General features: G+C 40.1%; 1 protein-coding gene across 1 annotated transcript in view; it reads left to right on the top strand.

Annotated features, from left to right (window-relative positions):
* The window catches only part of LOC116163198, an 85,592-nt gene extending 84,360 nt beyond the window's left edge, over positions 1-1,232 (top strand). Inside the window, exon 3 of the mRNA XM_031477053.1 lies at positions 903-1,232. Within this exon, the coding sequence (XP_031332913.1) occupies positions 903-1,232 (330 nt within the window). The remainder of the gene's footprint in view (positions 1-902) is intronic.
* Positions 1,233-23,269: the final 22,037 nt, after the last annotated feature.

Genomic DNA, 23,269 nt, shown 5'->3' with positions numbered 1-23,269 from the left:
GGCGGCTTCTTATTAGCAGATGTGTCAAAAGTTTTTGGCAGCCGATAGATTTGCAGGTCAAGCATCTCCCAAATTAAACTGGTCCGTTAAATTGAGTACTTGAACTTAAAACTTGAATCCAAAATCAGAAGTTGAAATTATAACTGGAAATTAAAACCCAAAAAGAAAATTAAAGATAAGCCTCTTCGTTGATAACCTTTAAATAAGAGGACTAATTATAGATGAATGTGCAACAATCGTCGAGGGAGGATTGTATAGCAAATATCAGGCAACCTAAAGTAAAATACACTTCAAGTAGATGTAAATACAAATGGCGAGTACACCACTTTTCTGTTTCACTGAAGCAATTTACGACTATTGACCCAGATCCAATTAATCCTGTCATTTTACCATAATTTGTTTAAGTAATATTTTGTGGATCGTCTCATGCTAATGTTCGGCCTACAAGAATTCTCGGGGGAAAAGTTTCGAGTATGATAATTCAAACAAGGGAACTGTACACGAAGCCAAGGCTAAACAAATTATGCCGAAATGAATTATTTACATTTCGAAACTCTATACTTTCCATTGAAACAAAGTGCAAGCACTTAAGTAATTGTGTCCTTCCTTTTTGTATCCTTCCGTTATACAGCGAAACTGCGTGAAAAACATCAATACCATTAAATTACCAACATCGTCCGTCCCATTCGCGTTGTTCAAGTGGACCCTTGCAATTTTATTCATTCTATATCTACGTTCTCGACCGCTGAATACTAAACAAAAGCATCCCTATCGATTTTTGCCAATTTTAGACACTCAAACGTAGATGGCAAACGGACGAACAATACGAGATATGAATCGTAATTGTAGTCACATAAAAAAAAAGCCTCACAAAATACTGAATTGTTTTCTTTTCTTCCTAGGCCGATATTCAGCATACGGCGCTAAGCTATGAATCAGAAGATGAAAATATGGGTCGGCTCCATTCTCGAGGTAGACGTGGAACTCCATTGTACAGCAAGCAGGACATCCGCGAACAATACTGCATATCAGATCGGGGGTTGGGAGCTCTCGAAGCTGACCGACGTAGCTTATTCAGTTGTTTATCTACACACCAAAATTCGCCGTGCTCAACGAAAGCGTCGATACTTACCGTTTGCGTAAAACAGAAAATTCCGTCGGACGAAAACATTCACGACCTTCTCAAGAGATATCCGTTCGAATATGCGTCGTATCATAGGAGAGCGAGGTAAGAATTTTTATTTCAGTGGAAAGTGGGTGAAGGGGGCACTTTCAATTAATCGATTTCACCTTTACGCGGATGGGTGTTGAATAGGTATTTACATTGGAACGAAGGAAAATATTTATTTATAGTGGGATTCTGTATTGAAAATATACAAGCCTAAATCAATACTACAAATATGTTTCCTTTCGAGTCCAAAGGCAACAGATACTGTAAATACAAGTTTATCACGTAAAAAAGTCAAGCATCAATTGATATCGAATAGAAAATTGCAAGATATCCGACTATGTAGCTCAGTGATCTACTGCATAGCTGGAGGTCGGGTGTTCGAACCTGGGCTGAGGTAAGAACTTTTTACCTCAGACAGAGATGGAAATTTCCTTTCAGAACAAGAGAGGGATAATAAATAAATAAATAAAGCAAAACGAATTAGTAAGTGCCTCTTCTACGTCATTGCAGATAGGTAAAACAAACATGCTGCTTGTATCTAACATATAAGCCTTTAAGGTCTATCAAAATGAAATTTTTGGATCAGAAACTTGCAATTCCGTCGGTTTAGTAGAAATACATTTTTGGGAAAAACATTTATCTCACAGTCTAAATAAACTTTTTGCCCTAAAACTGCTTTTACATAGAACAAATTCAGAATTTCTTTTTTAGTTGTATGATTTTCTAAAACCTCTACTTTTGATCTCACTTTCTGGTGGTTGGAGGAAATCACAAAAGGATTGACATAATAGAAGACAATTTCCTCGAATTGCTCAAAAATATTTTCGGACACAAAGGTCGAACCGAGCTTGAAGCTTTAATTTTTGAATTTTGGCACCTCAAAATAACAGTTTTACTTCACTAAATTCTTCCCGTTTAGTCCGTAAGCCATTGTTATTTTTGGAGCGGTTCATTTATATCACCCATCTACAATCATAACACAGAAGAGTTCGTTGAAGGTGACGTAACATTCATACTTCAACACTTCCTAGCACTTGTAACTGTCTGCCAACGCACCCGGTTCATGCATTGACCGAGGATCCTTCTCTTTCTTATTTTTGTATAACCTTTCTGCTTGACGGATGTTAGTGATCTCTTCTTTACCCCCCTTTCTCTACCCTTCCTTGACGCGAACTCTTAAATTATCCCCCGGAAAAAGAACTCGCTGGCCAATACAATCAATATGGGGAAAAGGTCTATTCAACAAAACACTGCCTTGGTTCAGCAAAATCAAACGCTGAATATCGTGCGAACGTTCTCTTTCTAACGAAAATGCGTCACGAGTGAAATGTTATAGATGTCATGAATTCGGACATCGCTAGTCGAATTGTCCAAGCTGATTTTTTAGCTTGATCCCCCGTTATTCGCATTCGCCATAGAAAATCGCCAAGGAAATTTGGGATAGTCTTCACAAAGCATTTGAAGGTTCTGGATTAAGTAGGAAAGTTGGTCTTCTACGAAAGCTTATAACAAAGCTTGAGAATTGCTCATCAATGGAGGAATTTGTAAACATAATCGAAGTAACTGCAACTAAACTAAGCCGCGTTGGTTGGGCAGTTAAGGAACAATGGATTGGATTGGATTGGATGGATTGAACAATGGATTGAACAATGGATTGAACAATGGATTGAACAGTGGATTGAACAATGAATTGAACAATGGATCGAACAATGTATTGAACAATGGATTGAATAATGGATTGAACAATGAATTGAACAATGATTGAGGACATGAACTTTGGGATGTACAAGTAAACTTCAGTGAGAATCAAGCAGCTACATTTGTTGGGTGACTTCAAGAAAACCGTCAATGTTATAGATGTAATGAATTCGAACATATCAAGTCGAATTGTCCTAATAATGGGTTCGACAAGAACAAACCTAACGGCAATAACATGTTATTTGTTCTATAACGGCGTTGAAGTGTCCAGACAAAGAATGGATTTTTTATTCTTGCGCAACTTTACACATGTGCAAGAACATTAATCTCTTCGAGAATGTCCCATGAGGGAAATTTTGTGGATCGGTTCAAGGTACTTACTTGTTTAGGTATTTATTGAAATGCAAAAGTTTCGTTCCAAACAAAATTGAACACGTTAAGAATATGGCAGAAAAACAAACGGGTTACCAAATGAAAATTCTACGAACAGACAATATGGTTCGAAGTTTTGTAATCTGCACCATATACTCCTGATAAGAATGGCTTGATGAAAAGGGTGAACAAGACCTTAATAGAAAAAGCGAGATACAAGCTGATTCATTCCAATTAAGGGAAGAAGTATGGAGCCGAAGCTGTAGATTCTGCGTTGTATTTGGTGAATCGTTTACCATGTAAAGGATTAAAAAGAAAAAAAGACACCTGAAGAAGTTTGGTCGGAGCGGAAACCACATGTGCAACATTTGAAAGTTTTTGGATGCAAAGCAGTTATTCATTCTCCAAAAAAAAAGAACCAGCAAGATGTGGTTTCAGAAACGGCTACTGTTACTGTCACAGGTGTTATTCCTAAAACATAATTTTTTTGTGAATTTTTAATTTCAAAATTGCATCTTCCGTCGATCTTCCTTCCCTAAATCCAAACTGTTTATTTGATAAAATTTTGTTCTTTTTCAAATAATTATTCAATCTATCATTTAATAATTTTTCCAATATTTTTCCTAAACAGCACAACAACATTATTGGTCTATAACTTTTTATGTTTAAAGGATCTTTTCCTTCACCTGGTTTTTTTAATAATTATTAAGTCACTTCTTTCAACACTGGAAAATATCCAAATTTCAAACAGGAATTATATAAAATTTTTAATTTTTTTCTAATAAAAGGATAAATTTTTTTTATAATTTCGTTGTTTATTAAGTCAGGACCAGGAGCTTTTTCATCTTTTTGTTTGTATACTGCATTAGAAAGTTCACTATGAGTAAATTTTTCGAAATTATCGCAATTTTGAATTTCAGTTTCTAAAAATTTTCTTTTTAGTTCGTTTTTATATTTTAATTTTAATTCTAATTTTTGATCTAAATATTTATTAGTCTGATACAATTTTCTAATTCTCATCACTTCTTTTCTTTTGTTTGTTACATTTTCATTCCACCAAAAATGATATCTCTTTTTACTATATTTGATTTTAGGTATTGACTCGTTACATATGTTTTGAATATTATTTGTTAATTTAAGAATATGCGTCTCCAAAAAAACAAATCTGGCTGACTGCCCGTAATTTAGCGTACATGTACACATTTTCTTACCGTCGCGAAAACGAGTAGCAGCAGCTGTCTCCAGTATTTAAGGAAACACCACTCCCACCGGTATGAAACGCACATTCTTCTTACGATAAATTGTACGACCCGTCTCTATGGCGTTTTACGCGAACCTTCAGGGCCGCACCCTTAGGTACTGCGACGCTGTTCTTAATAGGTTCTGATATTCCAGGGTTGACAAGTTGTGCTTACCCTTTCTTTATGGAAAAGAGTCGATTCAGTGCGGACCAAGGGGCATTGAGACTTAAAATGCAGTGAAAACTGAAATACAGGGACGAAATTCTGTTGAATGTGTCACGGGCGGTCTCCATAAGATTTTAAGTGACAACTGGTACAGTAACAGAATTGCGGACGCTCAAACTGAGAGGCTGAGGATCATCTTGAAAGCAGCTCGCTTTCTTAGTTAAGAAATACCTACTCTAAATCATATGAGATTTCTTAGGTTGTTCAGCTGCGCCAGATATGTCAGGAGGTGGACAGGACTTAGTCCCCGCATCTCTTCAATTATTTCTAGAGGAACTCTTGCTCAGAAGCTTATTACGGCACATTCGCCCCTCAATAAACCAGCCCACAGGACAAATTCGCGCCTCAAACCAGTTGACCCGTGAAAAATACTCTTACAAAAATAATCAACACTTTGCCCTTTTGTGGGAATCTCACATTCTATTCTGAAAACTTCGGACCTAAATTTTCTCGTTACACTCAAGAAATTTATCTTTTAGGGTTTTTCATCCCATGAAAATTAGTCCCGCGCAAGTTACCTTTGAAGTTTGCCCCCAAAAATTCCTATAGCACTGGAAGCGCTGTATTTGAAAAAATAAATAGTTTGCTTCATTGTCTTTGAAAATGCTGTTAATTCGGAACGTTATCGTAACATTTTGCAAGGTTTTTAAATGGGTACAAATATCTTTTGTTTTTTAGAGTAGGCCTATCGCACAAATACTCCCAAAAATGAGTAAACAGCGAAGTCGAAAACATTGCTAAGTGCAATGGCATGCGATTACAACGCCACCCACAAAATTAAAATTTCTCAATTTGAGAGAGACTTCCGAAAATCTCAAAGAATTTATTACACACATTTTGACTAATACCCGAAATAAATCTTGGGCACGAATAGAAAAATCTGACATGAAAACTCTATTTGGGTTTCACTTTGGATTCAAATCAACACATAATTAATTGAATGACAAAGACAAAAATTCATTCTGAAACACATGAAAGAATTACAAGTTAAAAAGTAATCGTAAACGATTTACATAAAGCGCATTTCCACTTGCATTCATTTCCCATTTGTAAGATGCAACATCTGTTAAAATCGTAAAAATCCGGCCACAAATATGAAAGATAGCGTTGCACATGGGCAATCCATTATTGACGTGCTACTTCAATTTCAGTTTATGAGAAGAATTTCATTTCAATGCTTTTCTAAATAAGAAAGTTGGAACTGCGCATGCGCAAACCAAAATTTTAAAACTAATGTTAGATTTTCCTTTGTTCCAAGCGCCTAAGTATCAAATTTTACTTAAATGGTTCCATAGATAAAAAAAGTTGGCACTGCGCATGCGCAAAATAAAATTTTGAAACTGGCGCTAGATTTTCCTTTATTCCAAGTGCCTATGTATCAAATTTCATTTAAATTCTTCCATGAATAAAAAAGTTGGCACTGCGCATGCGCAAAACCAAATTTTGAAATTGGCGTTTGATTTTCCTTTATCCCAAGTGCCTATGTATCAAATTTCGTTTAAATTCTCCCATAAATAAAAAAGTTGGCACTGCGCATGCGCAAAACCAAATTTTGAAATTGGCGTTTGATTTTCCTTTATCCCAAGTGCCTATGTATCACATTTCATTTAAATTCTTTCATAAATAAAAAAGTTGGCACTGCGCATGCGCAAAACCAAATTTTGAAATTGGCGTTTGATTTTCCTTTATCCCAAGTGCCTATGTATCAAATTTCATTTTAATTCTTCCATAAATAAAAAAGTTGGCACTGCGCATGCGCAAAACCAAATTTTGAAATTGGCGTTTGATTTTCCTTTATCCCAAGTGCCTATGTATCCAATTTCGTTTAAATTCTTCCATAAATAAAAAAGTTGGCACTGCGCATGCGCAAAACCAAATTTTGAAATTGGCGTTTGATTTTCCTTTATTTCAAGTGCCTATGTATCAAATTTCATTCAAATACTTTTATAAGTAAAAAAGTTTGCAATTCGGTTTATAAATGGTCGAGATGCGAAAAAGGCACTGTGAATTTTGAATCGATTCGATCCAACTTTTGGCATTGCGTATTATATGGCTAAATCTATGCCCATATTGAATTTCATGCAATTCAGTTCATAACTAACGGAGATGTAAATGTAAAAGCGATCGAACATTTCTAAACAAAGTTATCGTTCACACGGACAGATAGATGGACAGACAGACAAAGGAACAGACGGAGAGACCAACCGGAAGCGACAGATAGCAATGCAAAATTATAAACGATCTCTAGGATCGTTAATAAACGGCAAAAGTGTAAAATTATGGAACATGTAAAAAACGGTTTTTTGTTTTTTTTACAACAACTTTTTTTGTAAGCGGTACAGAAAAAATTCCTTCCTTGGTACAAGACTCGACACCATAACGAACCAAATAGCGAAAAAAGTAGAACAATAGCTCTTAAGATAAAAACTAGTAGCGTCGCAAAGTTAGCGGACGGACGGACGGACGGACGGACGGACAAAGTGGCCACAATAGCGCATTTTTTTTTTATTTTTGTGGAAATGCGCTAAAAACGATCGTTGTGACGTCATCCCGACAAATCGGTCGGTGGCGCGCTATAGCAATATATGGATTCGATGACGTTTGACATGTTAATTTGAGACTGGTAGTCAGTGATCTGCATTATTTTCAAAAATGCTTAACTTTGTGTTTTCCGCTGCAACAATAATGCCAATGTTACATTGCAAATTTTCCCCGAGAAAAGAAGGAGCCGTGTCGAAATAAAGTCTGGAAAAGTAGAAAAAACCGCTGAATGATAGATAGTCACGTCGTTTGCAGTGCCCACTTTAAAGATGATAATTTTTTGTGGAAGATACAAGAAGAAAAGGACCTTGTGCCTCAGCATAAAGTTTTGAGAAGGCTAACAAGTAACAATACTGCAATCCCTTCTTTACTTACATCTCACAAGAAACAAAGGTCCTAATAAAGCTACAAAACGTCAGTCAACTTATCTAAGAAAGTAAAATTGTGCCTAATTGCTTATTGTGGGTAAACGATCAACTTCGTAGTGGAGAAACCAGTTCAACATCAAACATATGCCACCATCAAACAGAAGAACTGAATCAAATGGAACCAATACCGCTAACTGAAAGCATAGGTATCCAATCTCAGCTGGGTACAGAAATTTAGTACAAATATTCAAATTTATATGAGTATATATGTTCGGATAATCCTTCAGTAAGGTTTTCTTGTTTTTTTCAAAGGAAAGCGAACTAGAATATGAAAGAACTGACGCGTTTGGACTGCTTGGATCCGTGCCGCCGCACCCACGACGTCGGGATGACGTCACATGTTCTGTTTTCAAACTTTCATCGTTAATAATTTGAAAACTACTCATCGTAGAAAACTCCGGTTTGAAATTTTGTTCTTAGATTTTCTTCTACATTTTTTTTTGATTTTGGGTATACTACCCCTTTAAGGACTACCCTAAAATATGGTTACTTACATTAGACACATGGAATAAAGGAAAATCAAACGCCAGTTTCAAAATTTGGTTTTGCGCATGCGCAGTGCCATTCTATTCTATCAGGGGAGCCTTTACAGGCAGCACTTAGGCTCATCAACGGCCCATTGTGCTAACCCCCTCTCTAAACAACCAAAGCTTAGAGCCCGTTCCCTTCAATGAAGGATAAGACCCTATTTAGCCTTAGTTTCCTCACCTCCCTCGGTTCCAAGTAACTGTCACCGAGGAGTTTATGTCTGTCCCTGATCAGAGCGTCACAGTAACAGACTACATGCTCGGTAGTTTCCTCTACCTCACCACAAAACCTGCACGCAGGGTCTTCCACAAGCCCAATATTGTGCAGGTGATAGTTGACCATCCAGTGTCCCGTGAAGACACCGACGATCTTCCTAATCTGACTTCTGTTTAGGTTTAGAAGCTTAGAAGACTCAGATTTGCCAAGAGGCCCTGTTAAAAAGGTCTTGGACTGTCTGAGTCCAGCTGCCTGTTGCCATTGAGCCTGGAATTGACTGGTCGCCCAGTTCTTAATCCTGACCCTGACAACTGAGGGAGCAATTCCAAGGGTGGGCTCAGGCCCGACAAGGACCCCACTACTGCCTTCGCGAGCCAACTCGTCCGCCCTTTCGTTGCCCCCTATTCCAGAGTGCCCCGGCACCCATATCAAGCTTACCCTATTAGACTCACCTAATCTATCTAGGGTTCGCCTACAGTCAAGCATCGTATTCGAGCGGACCCTGTCAGCTGACAGAGCCTTTAACGCCGCCTGACTATCACTACATATGTATATATGCTGGTTACGATAACCTCTACGGAGGTTTTCTTGCGCACAGGTCGTGATGGCTAGCACCTCTGCCTGAAACACAGTACTGTGCTGGCCAAGGGAGAGGCTGATGCCTACTCTCGGCCGGTCACCGTGTATACCCATGCCCGTTCCCTTTTCCGTTAGGGACCCATCGGTAAACCACACGAGCCCCTCAGGTTTGAGGAACGGACGATCTGGGTTCAGCCACTGCTCCCTGTTCGGGAGAATGACTTTATACCTCTTCGGTTCAAGTAGGGTAGCTCGAATCACGTCCCTTCTTGCGAGGAAGGGGTCGGACCTAAGAGTTTCCTCCCAGATCCGCCCGTGTCCGAGACTGCCTCTATCCTTCCACTCACCCCAATCATTTAGTCTTATGGAAGCCCTCCGGGCCTCGGCCTCTACCGATAAGTGTAGAGGTTCAAGTCCCAGAAGAGCCTCCACAGCCAACGTTGGCGTGGTTTTCATGGCTCCAGTGATTCCCAAACAAGCGAGTCGCTGTACCTTACTCAGCTGCTTCTTGTATGTTACCCTGCGCGTTGCAGGCCACCATACAAGTGCGCCGTACAATATTATCGGCCTTATCACCGAAGTGTAAAGCCAATATACTAGTCGAGGATTTAATCCCCATGTGCAGCCGAAAGCTCTCCTGCATGCCCATAGACATGCAGTGGCCTTCTTGCTAATTCGCTCAATGTGCCCTTTCCAGGACAGACGGGAGTCTATAGTGACCCCCAAATATTTAACTGACCTGGTCAGACACAATTGGCGTCCTCGAAGGATGAGACCGTCAAGGTCCACATTCCGTCTCCTCGTAAATGGAACAATTTCGGTCTTTTCCGGGTTGACAGAGAGACCGTGGCTACTGCACCATCTATCCACCTGTCCAAGAGCCCTCTGCATGAGCTCTTTTACGGTGCTCGGAAACTTCCCCACAATGACAATTGCGAGGTCGTCTGCGTATCCCTGTGTATACGCTCCATCCTCGTTTAGTGTACGAAGGAGCCCGTCTATCACCAGGCACCACAGTAGTGGAGACAGTACTCCACCCTGCGGACATCCTCTAGTGACCGATGAGCTCATCTCCGTAGTTCCGATCGAGGTTATGATGACCCTGCTTCCAAGCATGGCCCGGATCCATCTTACGATTGACCCGTCAATGCCAAAGCTTTCAGCAGCCTCACTAATGGAATCGAACGTGGTGTTGTTAAACGCACCTTCGATGTCCAAAAAGGCTCCCAGAGCTACCCCTCCAGCAGACATTCCCCTCTCCAGTCTACACACGAGACTGTGAAGAGCCGTCTCCGTGGACATGCCAGCTCTGTAAGCGTGTTGAAACGGGTGTAGTGGTCTAAGGACCAGCGCCCCGTTTCTTATGTATGCATCCACCAGCTTTTCTACCGCTTTTAAAAGAAACGATGATAGACTGATGGGCCTATAATCCTTTGCTGTGTCGTACTTAGTACGACCCGGCTTAGGTAAATACACAACTCTGACCCTTCTCCAGCTTATGGGGATGTACCCCAAAGCCACAGAGGCCCTAAAGAGGTGCAACAAGTGCAGAAGTAATGGTTCCAGGCCCTTTTGCAAAAGAGCCGGAAATATCCCATCAGGTCCTGCGCTCTTAAATGGGCTAAACGTATTGATAGCCCATCTCAGGGATCCCTCGGTAACAACCCCGGCAGCTACTCTCCAGTCGATCGGCCTTGCACCGACCCGGGTAGCACCTTCTGGCGGTTCCGAAGTTACATAGTCTCCAGAGCCTGGAAAGTGTGTTTCCAGGAGACATGTGAGGGCCTCACCCGCGTTAGATGTAAATCTGCCGCATGGAAGCCTCAGCGTCCCCACTTTTTGCCCTGGATCTTTCAAAAGGATCTTACGAAGTTTTTGAACTTCGGGAAGCCCTTCCATGTTGCCACAGAAAGTCCTCCACGATCCCCGTTTAGACCGTCGAATGTGGTCTTTATACCTGCGCTGTGCGAGTTTGTGATCCTCCCAGTCCGCAGGTAACTTAGTACGCATGGCCCTGTTAAAGAGCCTTCGAACCTCTTTACGAACTTTTTCAAGGTCCGAGTTCCACCAAGGTGTTCTCTTCATTCCCCGAACAGTTCGCAGCTTGCAGCTGTCTTCAAACGACGCCGTTATAGCGTCGCTTATCATTGCCGCCGCCTCTTCCACCTGCCCTGCTTTCCGGCAGAGCAAAGGTGGTTTATCCAACCGTTCTGTCAGTTTTTCAACATAGCAGTCCCAGTTGGTGGTTCGGGGATTCCGAAACCTACAGGGCCCACCATTGAATGACAGGTTTAGTTGGAAAAGAATGTGCCTGTGATCCGAAAGAGACGGTTCATCAGACACTCTCCAGTTTGAGATCATGTGAGCTATAGAGAAAGAGCCCAACGTTAGATCAATGACCTCCTGCCTCCGCGACGTAACGAAGGTGGGGGTTTCTCCCTGATTTAAAACATTCAAATCAGTTGTCTGCAAGTACTCCAGAATGTGTTCGCCCCTCGAGTTCGTGTCCGTGCTGCCCCACACAACGTGATGTGCATTTGCATCACAGCCAACCACAAGAGGGAGCCTTTCACTCCGACAGTGCTCTATCAACTCAGCTAGCTCCCTGGGAGGTGGAGCTTCTTCCGAGTCATATGGTAGATACGCTGAGCAGACTACTAATTGCCTGCTCCGTCCCTTTCCATCTTTCAGCTGAAGTCTTAGAGCCACAAGATCCCTAAAACAGAAATCAGCCATTAAATAAGACTCGATGCGTCTGTCGACATATATGCAAGTCCTGGTACTCAGTTGACTGTCCCTCTTATAATAAAGTGAGCCCTCAACCTGACTTAAGCCTCTTACTCGTCCCTTGTAAACCCAAGGTTCTTGTATGAGGCAAACGCCTGTCTGCCTTACAGAAAGTTGGCGGCCTATTAAGCAGGTCGCCCCCTTACTGTGTTGCAAATTGCTCTGTAAGAAGGTTACCTTGTCCATCACCGATGTACTTAGGCTCCCCCCTCCTCTAAAGATGCCGACGGCTCTGACCCCATCTCGGAGCCAAGGACCGCCACACGAGCCAACAGCTCGTCGACATCTTGTTCGACCTGCGAGGGCGCCAATTCTAATTCCAACGCCTCGAGGTCTCCACCTAAGGGTTGGACCCCCTCCATTGCAGCGGAACTGGGTCCCGCTGCTCCGGCGGAGCCCTCTCCCTTTGCTTGCGCAGCCGGAGCACTCGCCTTCGTCACGAAAGTGACGTGGGAGACCCCCGCGTGCGCCTTAAGGTTCTGCCGCTGGAGTGCCCTGTAGGATGCCTCATCCACACCAAATGCGAGAAGCACCCTACCAGGCTCCTCCCTGCGAAAGAACGTCCTCCATAAGTTCGTCCTGAGCCCAGGATTTTGCCTATGGAGGCGCTTTAAAATGATGGCCGTGTCATCCGGGAGCCCGTGCAACACTGCCATCACCTTTACCACCTTTGGGACGTGCCTCTGTACTTTCAGAGACGCACCTTCCCAAGGCTTGATTAGAGAGACGGTCCTCTCCAGCCAGTCCAGAGTCCACTGGTCCTCGCACTCAGCCACAACGACCCCATGCGAGTTCCAGCGGAACCCGGCCAGCCTCGGAAAAGGCCCGACCTCCAACTCGTCTACAGCCACATTTAGTGCAGCCATAATGCACCTCGACTGAGCCTCAGTGAGGTTCACCTCCGGGTACGACACCGGTAGGATAGCCACCTTGAGGCCCGCCGCAGCGACTTGCCCATAGGTCCGCGGTGCACCCGTGGGTGCCCCAGGACCTTTGGACTTCTTTTGAGGTTGCACCGAGCCAGACCCTGGAGTGCTACCCTCCGATCTGAGACGCTTGGTCCCAGACGTCGGTTCGCCTTCCTGAGCCACCGACCCAGCCGCAACCTTCGATTTTAGCACCTGACCCGGGGTTTTACCCTCGAGCCGCCGCTTCCTGGCCAACGCCTTTTGCGCCCCCGTCCTGTTCTTCTTACGGGACGGAGCTGGTCCAGGTCCTTGGGTGGAGCCCTGCTTTGGGGCTGTCCCCTCTTTCGAGGAGCCTGCCCCTACACAGGACCCCTGTTGTGGCCCTGGTTCATTGGTCCCCCCTGACGAGGAGCCCTGTAAAGGAAAATTATGTTTTGTATCCATATTGTTCCCACGAGTAATGCGGAAGAGCGGTATCACCTGCGCAGAGCCGCTTGCGCAGGGCTTGGCTACAATACCACTCGGAGGTCGCCCGGTATCCGAGGGGCACCGTTATCGACACTGCACCCCAGTGTCACGCAGTCCTCAGCACGGTAGCTAACACCTTGACTTGGGAGGTTGGTCCGCGGTAGCGACCTTCGTTGCTGCCAGTCTGGGTTTCAGCCCCGACGAGCAACTTATAATCGCTACTACCCACACAGAGACACTTGTCACCTTACGATCATTCAGGGCTTGCGTGGGCGTTCCCCTATCCGCCACCTGGGGACGCGCCCGATGGGTGCCTAACCGCACGGGATGCGCAGTGCCAACTTTTTTTTATTTATGGAAGAATTTAAATGAAATTTGATTCATAGGCACTTCGAATAAAGGAAAATCAAATGCCAATTTCAAAATTTGGTTTTGCGCATGCGCAGTGTCAACTTTTTTATCTATGGAAGCATTTAAGTGAAATTTTATACTTAGGCCTTTATAATCCTGATAATTTTTAGCGCATTTTCCAACGAAGTTGGGTGCGCTATTGCAGCCACTTTCTCTGTCCGTCCGTTTGTCCGAGGCCTTAACTACTCCTACAGTTTTTGAAGATATTTAGTTCGTTCTTTTTGCATTCGGTAGCGTATCGCTCTGGCACCTGAGTCAAAGAAAATCTTGACGATTGAACTGCGCATTCGCAGGCTGCGCAATGTTAACTTTTTTATTTATTAATATATTTTGTTGAAATTTTAATCACAGATACTTGTAGTAAAGGCAAATATATCGCATATAGTAAAAATCAGATGTGCGCATGCGCAGACTGCGCATGCGCAGACTGCGCAATGCAAACTTTCTTTATGGAGATATTTCTTTGAAATTTTAACCAAAGATACTTACTTATAGTTATAGTAAAAGCAAACGTATTGCATTTTATAAATATCAGATTAATAATCGCATGCGCAGGACGCGCAATATCAACTGCGCAGTAAGTGTCAACTTCCTTATTTATGAAGATATTTCTTTAAAATTTTAACCATATATGCGTCTAGTAATGAAAAACGTAGCGCACATATAGGTATGGCCTTTGGGGAAGTATTGATCAATTTACGGAAAATGCGCTGAAGTTACACTTCATAATTTGTTAAAAGAGCATTTTGATGCACTTGTGCAATTACCTACGAAAATTGTCACAAAGCAAAGTTTTAATAGCGATCCTCGAGATGGTTTATAGTTTTATATCTATTACCTACTGTCTGCCGGTTTAGTGTGTTGTCACTTCACTCAACGAAACCAATGTGTATTGTATGCAAAAAAATCCCCTGAATCCGTAAATGACAGTCTAGCTGACCGGAAACTCCGGGAACATATTGCTATACACAAGTAAACGAAGAAAAAATGGGAAAATGTCGTTTTTTCGCATTTAATTAGGTAGGTATCTCGTTAACTATTCCTCTTACGGAAAAAATGAAGAGAACGAATTTGTTTAGGATCGATTTTTGTATCAGATACAGTTGGTATGATTTTTATTAAACAGAGTGCCAAGGGTCTATTATAAAATTACTTTCTTGTTCTATTTCTGGGGTTTCCACTAAACTAATTCCACAGTCCGTCGATTTGCAAAACTCATCGGGACAACAGACAATTGTTGGAATAGGTTGTTTTACGGTTCCACCATTCATAAAAATATTGAAAACGCTCTGGGAGTCATCCAGTTTGAAGAACAAAGCATCGAGAAGGGCGTATCAACAAAAACAAAGTGCTCGGAATGGAAATTTTCGCCGGAACGCAAGCATCAGCCCATCATGAGGAAGGGGGGGGGGGAACATAGAAAACATGTACTACGTACATTAAAACAACGAGAAAACGTAACAAAAATTAAATGTTTCATTTTTATTGTTTCCCTTGGTGTGGAGACCAGTGGATACTAATGGGTTTCGTGTGCTGGTATGATCTGAAGGACGTATTTTCGTTTCCATGTGATTTTTATCGCATTAATGACAAATAATCCAACAATATGTAGGGTTCTGTGAAATTTCTTTGTGTGCGGGTGGAGAGGATCTGACGCTGCGGTCCCTTTACGAAAAGGAACAGTGTACAAATATTTTCGACGAAACGGAACGATATTGTAATACTTTTTACCGTTCCGGTCCATTCCGAGCCCTGGTACCAACTGAAAATTCGATTCTAAACAAATTCATTTCTATGAGCTCGAGCGACGAGATAATTGGAAGTCAAATGCATTTCATTCATTCCATTTTTTCTTGTTTTTTTTGTTGTGTATAGCAATATGTTCCGGGAGCTTCCGGGCAGTGAACTACATAGAATACACTTGGTTTCGTTGTGTGAAATGCCAACATCCAGTTCAGAATACTTTTGGAGCTAATTTGACTGGACTATGTTGACCCTACACATTGACATAAAATAAAGTTCGTTAAGTGCTCCCTCCCCTAATCAAAAAAATTTGTGATGGTATTATCACAGATACATATAGGTAGGCAAGGCCGTGTGAGGGGGAGGGGCGAGAGGGGCCCAGGCCCTGGACGCCAAGTCTGGGGGGCGCTGAAGTCGCCCGTCGTCGCCTTCGTCGGGAGCGTCAAAGGCGTGAGTGAAAGATAATAATAATAATAATATATATTTATTCTGTAAATTGCAAAAACACAATTATAGAAACGTCAAAATAATACATCACAATATAACATTTTTGAATAACATACATAACCGTGTTAGTAAAACGTGCAATAGTGATTATTCACTTGATACGCGTCGTTGCAGACGGGATTTCGTGGGTTTAAACAAAATTCTGATCAAGTGTCAGCCACACATCGCCGCCTGAGATCGCTCCGTGTGCACTGCCGGCCGGTTGGGTTGCCTACCTACAGGCGCGAAATTCCAGAAGGTAAATTTGGCTCTGGCACCCTTATTTTAGATTTCCGACCCCAACTGTCCTATATCAAAATACTCCCCTACGCACCACCTACACGCTCCCAAACGGTGGCAGGTACTATAGGAATCACCCTGTATAGACACAATAGACTAGCGAGAACAGATACAATTGTAAATATAAAATACTGTACTGCACTCATAGAGCCCATTCCTGAAGTCTGGCGTCACAAAATTCCATGAACTCTTGCACAGTATAGAATGCATTTTGTTGGAGAATTGATTTTAGCTTTTCTTTAAATTGTTTGGTGGCACAGATTGTAAGGTCTTTCGGTAGTAGATTGTACAGTTTCGTGGCCATATGGAACGGAGATCTTGTATAGTATGTGTGGTGATGCCGGTGGCTTAGGATCTTTTGTTTGCCTCTAGTATTATGTTGATGCACATTATTTAATTTGATAAAGTTATCATAATGCGAATGCACGTATGTTAATAATTTCAAAATGTAAATACATGCAAGCGGTAATATTTTGTACTTTTTAAAGGTCTCTCTGCATGTCTGCATGTACGTACCCTAGATTAAATATAAGCCTTATTATGCGCTTCTGTGAAACGAATATTCTTTGCATTTCCGGGCTAGCACCCCAGCACATGATATTGAAATTTAAGTGCGAATACACCCCTGCATAGTACACTTCAATTACGCTATTTTGATCGATTTGATGTTTAATACGAGTTATCAAGTAGAATGCTTTATTTAACTTTGTTCGGATGTGCTCGATGTGAGTATGCCAGGATAGTTCGTTGTCAATTTTACATCCCAAGTAGGTAGCAGTTTGCGAACATTGAATGGTCGTATTTTCTATGAGTATATTGCAGCAGCCTTTTTTTATACGGGACATATTAATAATGGTAGTTTTATCTATGTTCGCTTTTAGGTTATTCTTACAACACCAGCTTAAGAATTCTTTTATAACCTGATTGAGTTTTGCGATCACTGAGTCCACATCCTCAGCACTCACAAACACAAGATTTACCTCGAATTATATAAACGAATCCGTACATACTCTTGTTCCGTATTTTATAAATTCAGAATCAGTAAAAATTAAAAAATTAAAAACTGTCGCGTTTATAAAGTCGGTAATTCCATGGAGTTAGGAAATCAAACAAAAGCGCTAGTCCAGTCAAATAAGAAAAAATAAAAACATTAATCGGTAAAGATCTGAATTTTGGTACACATGTTCATTAGTGTTCCCTATTGGACATACTAAAAGTCCCCGTCAAAATCTGTTGCGCTCGAGGCGCCATCCTGCAAAAAAGGAGCACTACTTCAGTTTCTTGCCTATATATCGGCAATAATTATTGATACGGAAAAATAGTTCAGATAAAAAATATAGTTTATTAAATTGCCCATAAAAAGCATATTAACATTTTTTTGTATGTCCAATACTTTAGCTATAATCCGACATCGAATAGGGAATCAAGTATCCTGAGTTCTCGAAACAGTGGCGCAGATATTTTTTTACAACTTTTTACAAATCATTAAATTCATTGAAAACTCTACCAGTATTTCTTATATGTGCGAAGTCGTCGCACTCAGGCTTGGTATGAGACACGTTTAATAAGGTTTCTCATAAAACGCTCTCTCAATAGAACTTTCATCTTCAATGTGAGCACTGAGTGTGGACTGGGAGCCTTCAGTGTCCGAACAGGGTCAAGGTAATTCTGAAGGTCTGATAACGATGTCGGTTTTATATCTCTCACTAGCAGACACGTTATACTTATGCAGATAAGGGCGTTCTTCAGCTTAAGAAATCATTTCGCCTCCTTCTATAACTACGATACGGGGCCTAAACGCGTTCTGACGTATTCAACGTGAGATTACAGCTAAAGTACTGGAGATACAAAAAAAATGTAAATACTCTTTTTTATAGGGAATTTAGTAAACTATATTTTTCATGTAAACTATTTCTCCGTGTCAGTAATAATTTCCGAGACATGGGCAAAAAACTGGAAAAGTGTACCGTTTTTCCAAGATGGCGTCTCGAGCGCAACAGATTTTGACAGGGACTTTTAGTATGTTCAATAGAAAGTCCCAATAAATGTGTATACCAAAATTCAGATCTTTACCAATTAATGTTTTTATTTGTCCAAAATTGCGCCAATTTGACTGGACTACGCCTGCATTTGCCATGTTTGATCTCAAATTGCCATGGCACCACTGATTTTCTTAAAAGCGCCAGTTTTTAATTATCCAATTTCTTGGATTCAAAGTTCAGGAAATTAAAAGCTATAGTATGCAAATGCATGGATTCGTAATTTTTTTCCCTGCAAAAAACCTAAATAGACTTTCTCTCTAAAATAATTAGAGAAGTGAAATGAAAAAATTTCTATTGCAATTCCTATGGTGCGTTGAACAAGTCACCACCCGGTATAATAATATATTTATTATGGAAAAACAAAAATTATGTTTATTATTCTAATAAAATCTTTCCTTGTCCAACCTCATAATTTTATATGTGGAGGCCAAATTTAGTTTCCGCCCTTGTATAATAACCAAACCCGCTCCATCAATTTTTTAAATGTTTAGAAAAGAGAAAAATGAAGAATTAAAATGTATCCTATTTCATGTAATTTATGATGTTATACAAGTGAGCGCTTATCTTATCTACATAAAGGCCGGCGTTGAAGCCGAGGAAATAAGGTTTGAGTATATGTATTTTATTTTTACAAAAATGACAAATTATTTCGACTGCTGCAAGGTAGACAACACACTAACCGTACTCTATTAGGTGTTGCGTTTATTTCTATAGCATTGCATTCACCGTCTGCAGTATATGTTGTCTGTGCTACAATACGCAGATGATACAACGCTAATAGCAAGTGGAACCAATCCGGAGGAGGCACGGAATATTGACAAAGAAGGGATGCTGCACATCGAGAGGAGGTGTGCGAAAAACCACCTAAAATTAAACACTCAAAAGACCTCAGCTCTGTGTCTCAGTTTGAGAAACCAAAGCGTCACATCTAGTAACATGCCGTGTGTTAACTTCCTGGGGTGTCTGGTCGATCGTCGCTTAAACTTTGATCTGCACTGTGATACTCTTTGTGCGCGAATTAATAAGTCAATTTTTTTGCTTAGACGTCTAAATGTTATTTTGTCAACAAAAGTAGTTAAAAATGCCTACTTCGCTCTAATCCACAGTCTATTATCGTATGCTATACTGACATGGGGAAGTTGTCCCTCATCTAAGCGCATTTTTAAACTAACAGCGTAAATCGGTAAGAATCAGGGGCGGTTTTATACATCTACTCAGGAGGGGGGGGGGGGGCGAAAAAAAAGCTAGAGAATGCAAAAGTGCGCGAGAATTTTTTTTAAGTACCCAAGTTGACCCAATTTCAGCTGTTTTTTTGTTAAACTATCTATTGCTGCATTAATTTCCGAATACTGACGAGGGACAGAAAAAATACGAGAGGCGATAATGATAGTGCTGAAGCGGTAAAACTGAATTAGGTAAATAAAAATATATTTTGAGACAAAAGTTTACAATATGTTACAAAATATGCATTTATTGAAGTTAGCAGGGTGATGGTAATCAGTGCTGAGTGCAGTCGTGAGTCGCAGTCTGGACAATACACGATTCCGCCCCCGCCGGCATTATTTTGTATTTTATTCAACTTTACTTTTCCGTCAGGTGGTTTGTGGTTAGGTCTATTTAATTCGATTATTATGTAAACCTAATGAAATAAAAAAACAATTGAGCAGTATGTTTAGGGGGTAAGAATCGTGGAAAGTCTGAGGTACCGAAGAAGATTGCCGCAACGTTTTTAAAGAACATAAAATACTAACCCTCCCTAGTGTTTACATACTTGAAGCTTTATGTTATGCAAAGAAGAACGAAGGAAAACTTATAAATAAGACAATCTGACGTCCACCAACACCACACTAGACGAAAAGATCTCGTTAGACGTGTCCATTTTCTCGCCTCGCTGTAACCCAAAACGGTGTACCTACCTTATAAATCAAAGTGCTTGTTCAATACTGTGGCCCGAAATGTCAGACAATTGCCGTATAACAATTTCAGACACAAGTTAAAATCATTTTTAGTGACACATGTTTTTTATTCGCTTGAAGAATTCTACAACAGTTAAATGAAAAATCACTCTGTTTTTCGCTCATATCTAGTAAACTGTGGATTTTTTTCAAAAAACAAAAAACGACAACTCTTTCCTCATTTAACCGAATCTCTATCTCTTGCGGTTTCCGAGATCGTAATGCCATTAAAACTCACCCTGTAAGTATATGCGTCTTGAAATTGACGAGTTTGTATAAAACTGGAGACGGAAGACGTGAAATAAAGCAAATACAAGAAGCAAAGTGTAAACTCAAATAACATAAAGCGTCAACTGTCAAAACGGAATAATTAATAATTATGGGGTGGAATGTATCGCGTCGTTTTGCAGACTTTCTGTTGGCCAGCCTGAATTATTTCAAAATTAGTTCGCATATTTTCCGGGGCTTTTCTGAGCATGGTGGCACTTGATATTATTTATGTTAAATTTATATACAAACCCTGACAAGTGTAAAGACTGTACCTCGGACTGTACGGTCTCTCAACACAATAAATAAATAAATCAATCAATCAATTAATTTATGGTAGGCTCCATACTTTTCTCTTGTTGACATACATTCTCTCACCCAACACGGCGTACGGCAACTTGAAAAAAATTTATCCTTTCAGATCTTCTTTTAGTTCAAAAATCAAATCTTTACTTTGCGAATCACTCGTCCTTTCTCCCTTAAATTATTGTGACGTTTATAATGCGTGTTTATACTCTGTTTTTTAACTAGGAAGACGGATTTAAAAACCTGATTTACACTGGAAATGTCACTAGAATCTAGTAACAAAAATAATAGACTCATTTTGTACAGACATGTATTGTGGGTTGCGTGATGAGATTTTCTTTCACATTTGGATAGATTTCATGATTTATGCTTTTGGGTTATTATTTGGTAGAAACTCCGTTATATTATGCATACATCATACTTTTAAAAGCGAATTATGATAAATATGTAATACATTGATAATAGGTAATCATCCTGCATACATTTTTTGGTCTTTGAAACATTATTTTGAATTATAATTTTAAATGTTTTTATCAGTTGTAATACTACACAATCCACATTACAATTTACAACAAATGTTAAGTTATTGAACAAATTCAGAACAATGGAATTATAGTCATATTATTAAACAGCACAGTTCACTGCTTTATAAGCGATTTAGTCACCGTCTTCCGAAAGTTCACTAAAACTGTCACTGTCCTCCGATCCGAGTGAAATAATTAATGGTTCTATAAGTGTGTCCATTAGGCCATCCAATACACATCTTATTTTCTTCTTAGTAACGTGTTGCACACAATTCCGCCAATCGTCAGAGCTCACATTTGCAACAGCGTTATGACCACCGGAACGTTTCGAAGGGGTAACAATCCCAGTACTTCGATATTCTTTAATTATCCGGTATATTGTAGATCGTGCAATAATAATATTCCTAATATGTGTCACACTTTAATAACCAAATATATACCAGCTACATCATTATTTACGTTACCTCTGGTAGATGATCTTCAACACAAGCAAAATTCATATCCGGGGATCAGACAACATTTGTTTATGTGTTTATACTAAACTGCTTCTCGGAGACTGATAAAATGACCCAAGTTTAAGCGACTACGTTTTTTCAAAGGAGACAAGCTTGGTTTACTGATAGGTACTTGGAGTTGAATTCATCACTAATGCCAGTACACTTAGGACGCGAAATATCAACTTTTGTTCTTAAAAGAACTGTGTTTTTTGTTAACATTTATGCAAATGGATTCAGAACACAGAAAAACTCAAAAATAAGTACAACAGTTACGGACGAGAATCGCGATTAAATTTGACAGTTAAATCATGTCAATAGCAATTTTACCTGGGTGTAAAACGGGCGCAGCGCGAGCCAATAGAAACTAAGATTTTTTGCGGGAACTTTTAAATCCGTCTTCCTAGTTAAAAAACAGAGTATAGATTCTATCGATCAACGGCGAATTCAAAAGCTACAAAATGGATGCTTGCGATTAATATTTGGTATAAGGAAATTTCAACGTATTTCTCATAAGCTAAAGGAAGCGAAGTGGCTGAATATGCATTGCAAAAGCGAAGGGATCTGCATAGCTTATCGCTTTATCACTCAATTATTCTAAACAAAACACCAGCGTATTTGTATGATAAAATAACTTACAGAACAGATGTTCATAATTTAAATTTGAGGTTTAGGGGATTGATAAGTCCACCATTACACATTACATCTTTTTTCGAAAGATGCTTCACTTTTAACATCTACAAATTGTATAATCCCCTCCCAAATTCTCTAAAATCCAAAAATCTAAAACAATTTAAACGCATGTGCAAGTCGATCATGCTAGAAGCTCAGGTATAGTGGTCAGGTCAGGTAGTGTGCTAAAATCGTAGATGTTACAATGTTACTGTTGCTAAACTTTATAATTTATGTTTTAATTTTACTATTTTTTTCTTTTTTCTTGTTACATGACGCATACAACTGAATTTATAACATTTATGTGATCATTTAAACAATCGTTATGGGTTGAGTGGGAGAGCAGCGAGTAATTTTTATTACAAGCTGAACTCCGCCCTTTGAGCTGTAATACTATCATTTTCCTTTCTACATTTTGCAGCTGCTACTCAATAAAGGCATTATTATTATGGTCGGTGTTTCTTGTGAGAACTCAGGTCTAGCCTTTTTATTATTATTATTATTATTATTATTTTTTTATAAATTTTTTCCTCACTTGTCGTGGATAAAGTAACAAGGGCTTTCGCAAAACTTATTACTTGTGGACTTGTTCAATGCATTACTTTCCTTACTATCCGGCATGTTTCCAATACTGTTGATTTTTGCATATCTATTATAACTTGGATAGGTAAATTATGTTTCTTGAATTCCGTGTATAGTTCTGATGGTATTAGGCCTGTGACTGATATGATTATTGGTAGGATGAGAACTTTTTCCATTTTCCACATCATTTTAATTTCTTCTGATAGGTCGGTGTATTTCCTGATTTTTTCTGCGATAGTTTTCTGTATGTTGTGGTCTAATGGGTGTGCGATGTCTATTAATGTTGTTATTCTGTGTATTTTGTCTATTGTTACTATGTCTGGTC

The sequence above is a fragment of the Photinus pyralis genome, unplaced genomic scaffold, assembly GCF_008802855.1.
Source record: "Photinus pyralis isolate 1611_PpyrPB1 unplaced genomic scaffold, Ppyr1.3 Ppyr1.4_LG2, whole genome shotgun sequence".
Taxonomy (NCBI): domain Eukaryota; kingdom Metazoa; phylum Arthropoda; class Insecta; order Coleoptera; family Lampyridae; genus Photinus; species Photinus pyralis.
The sequence above is the reverse complement of the archived record's forward strand: the minus strand, read 5'-3'. Positions and strand labels throughout refer to the sequence as shown.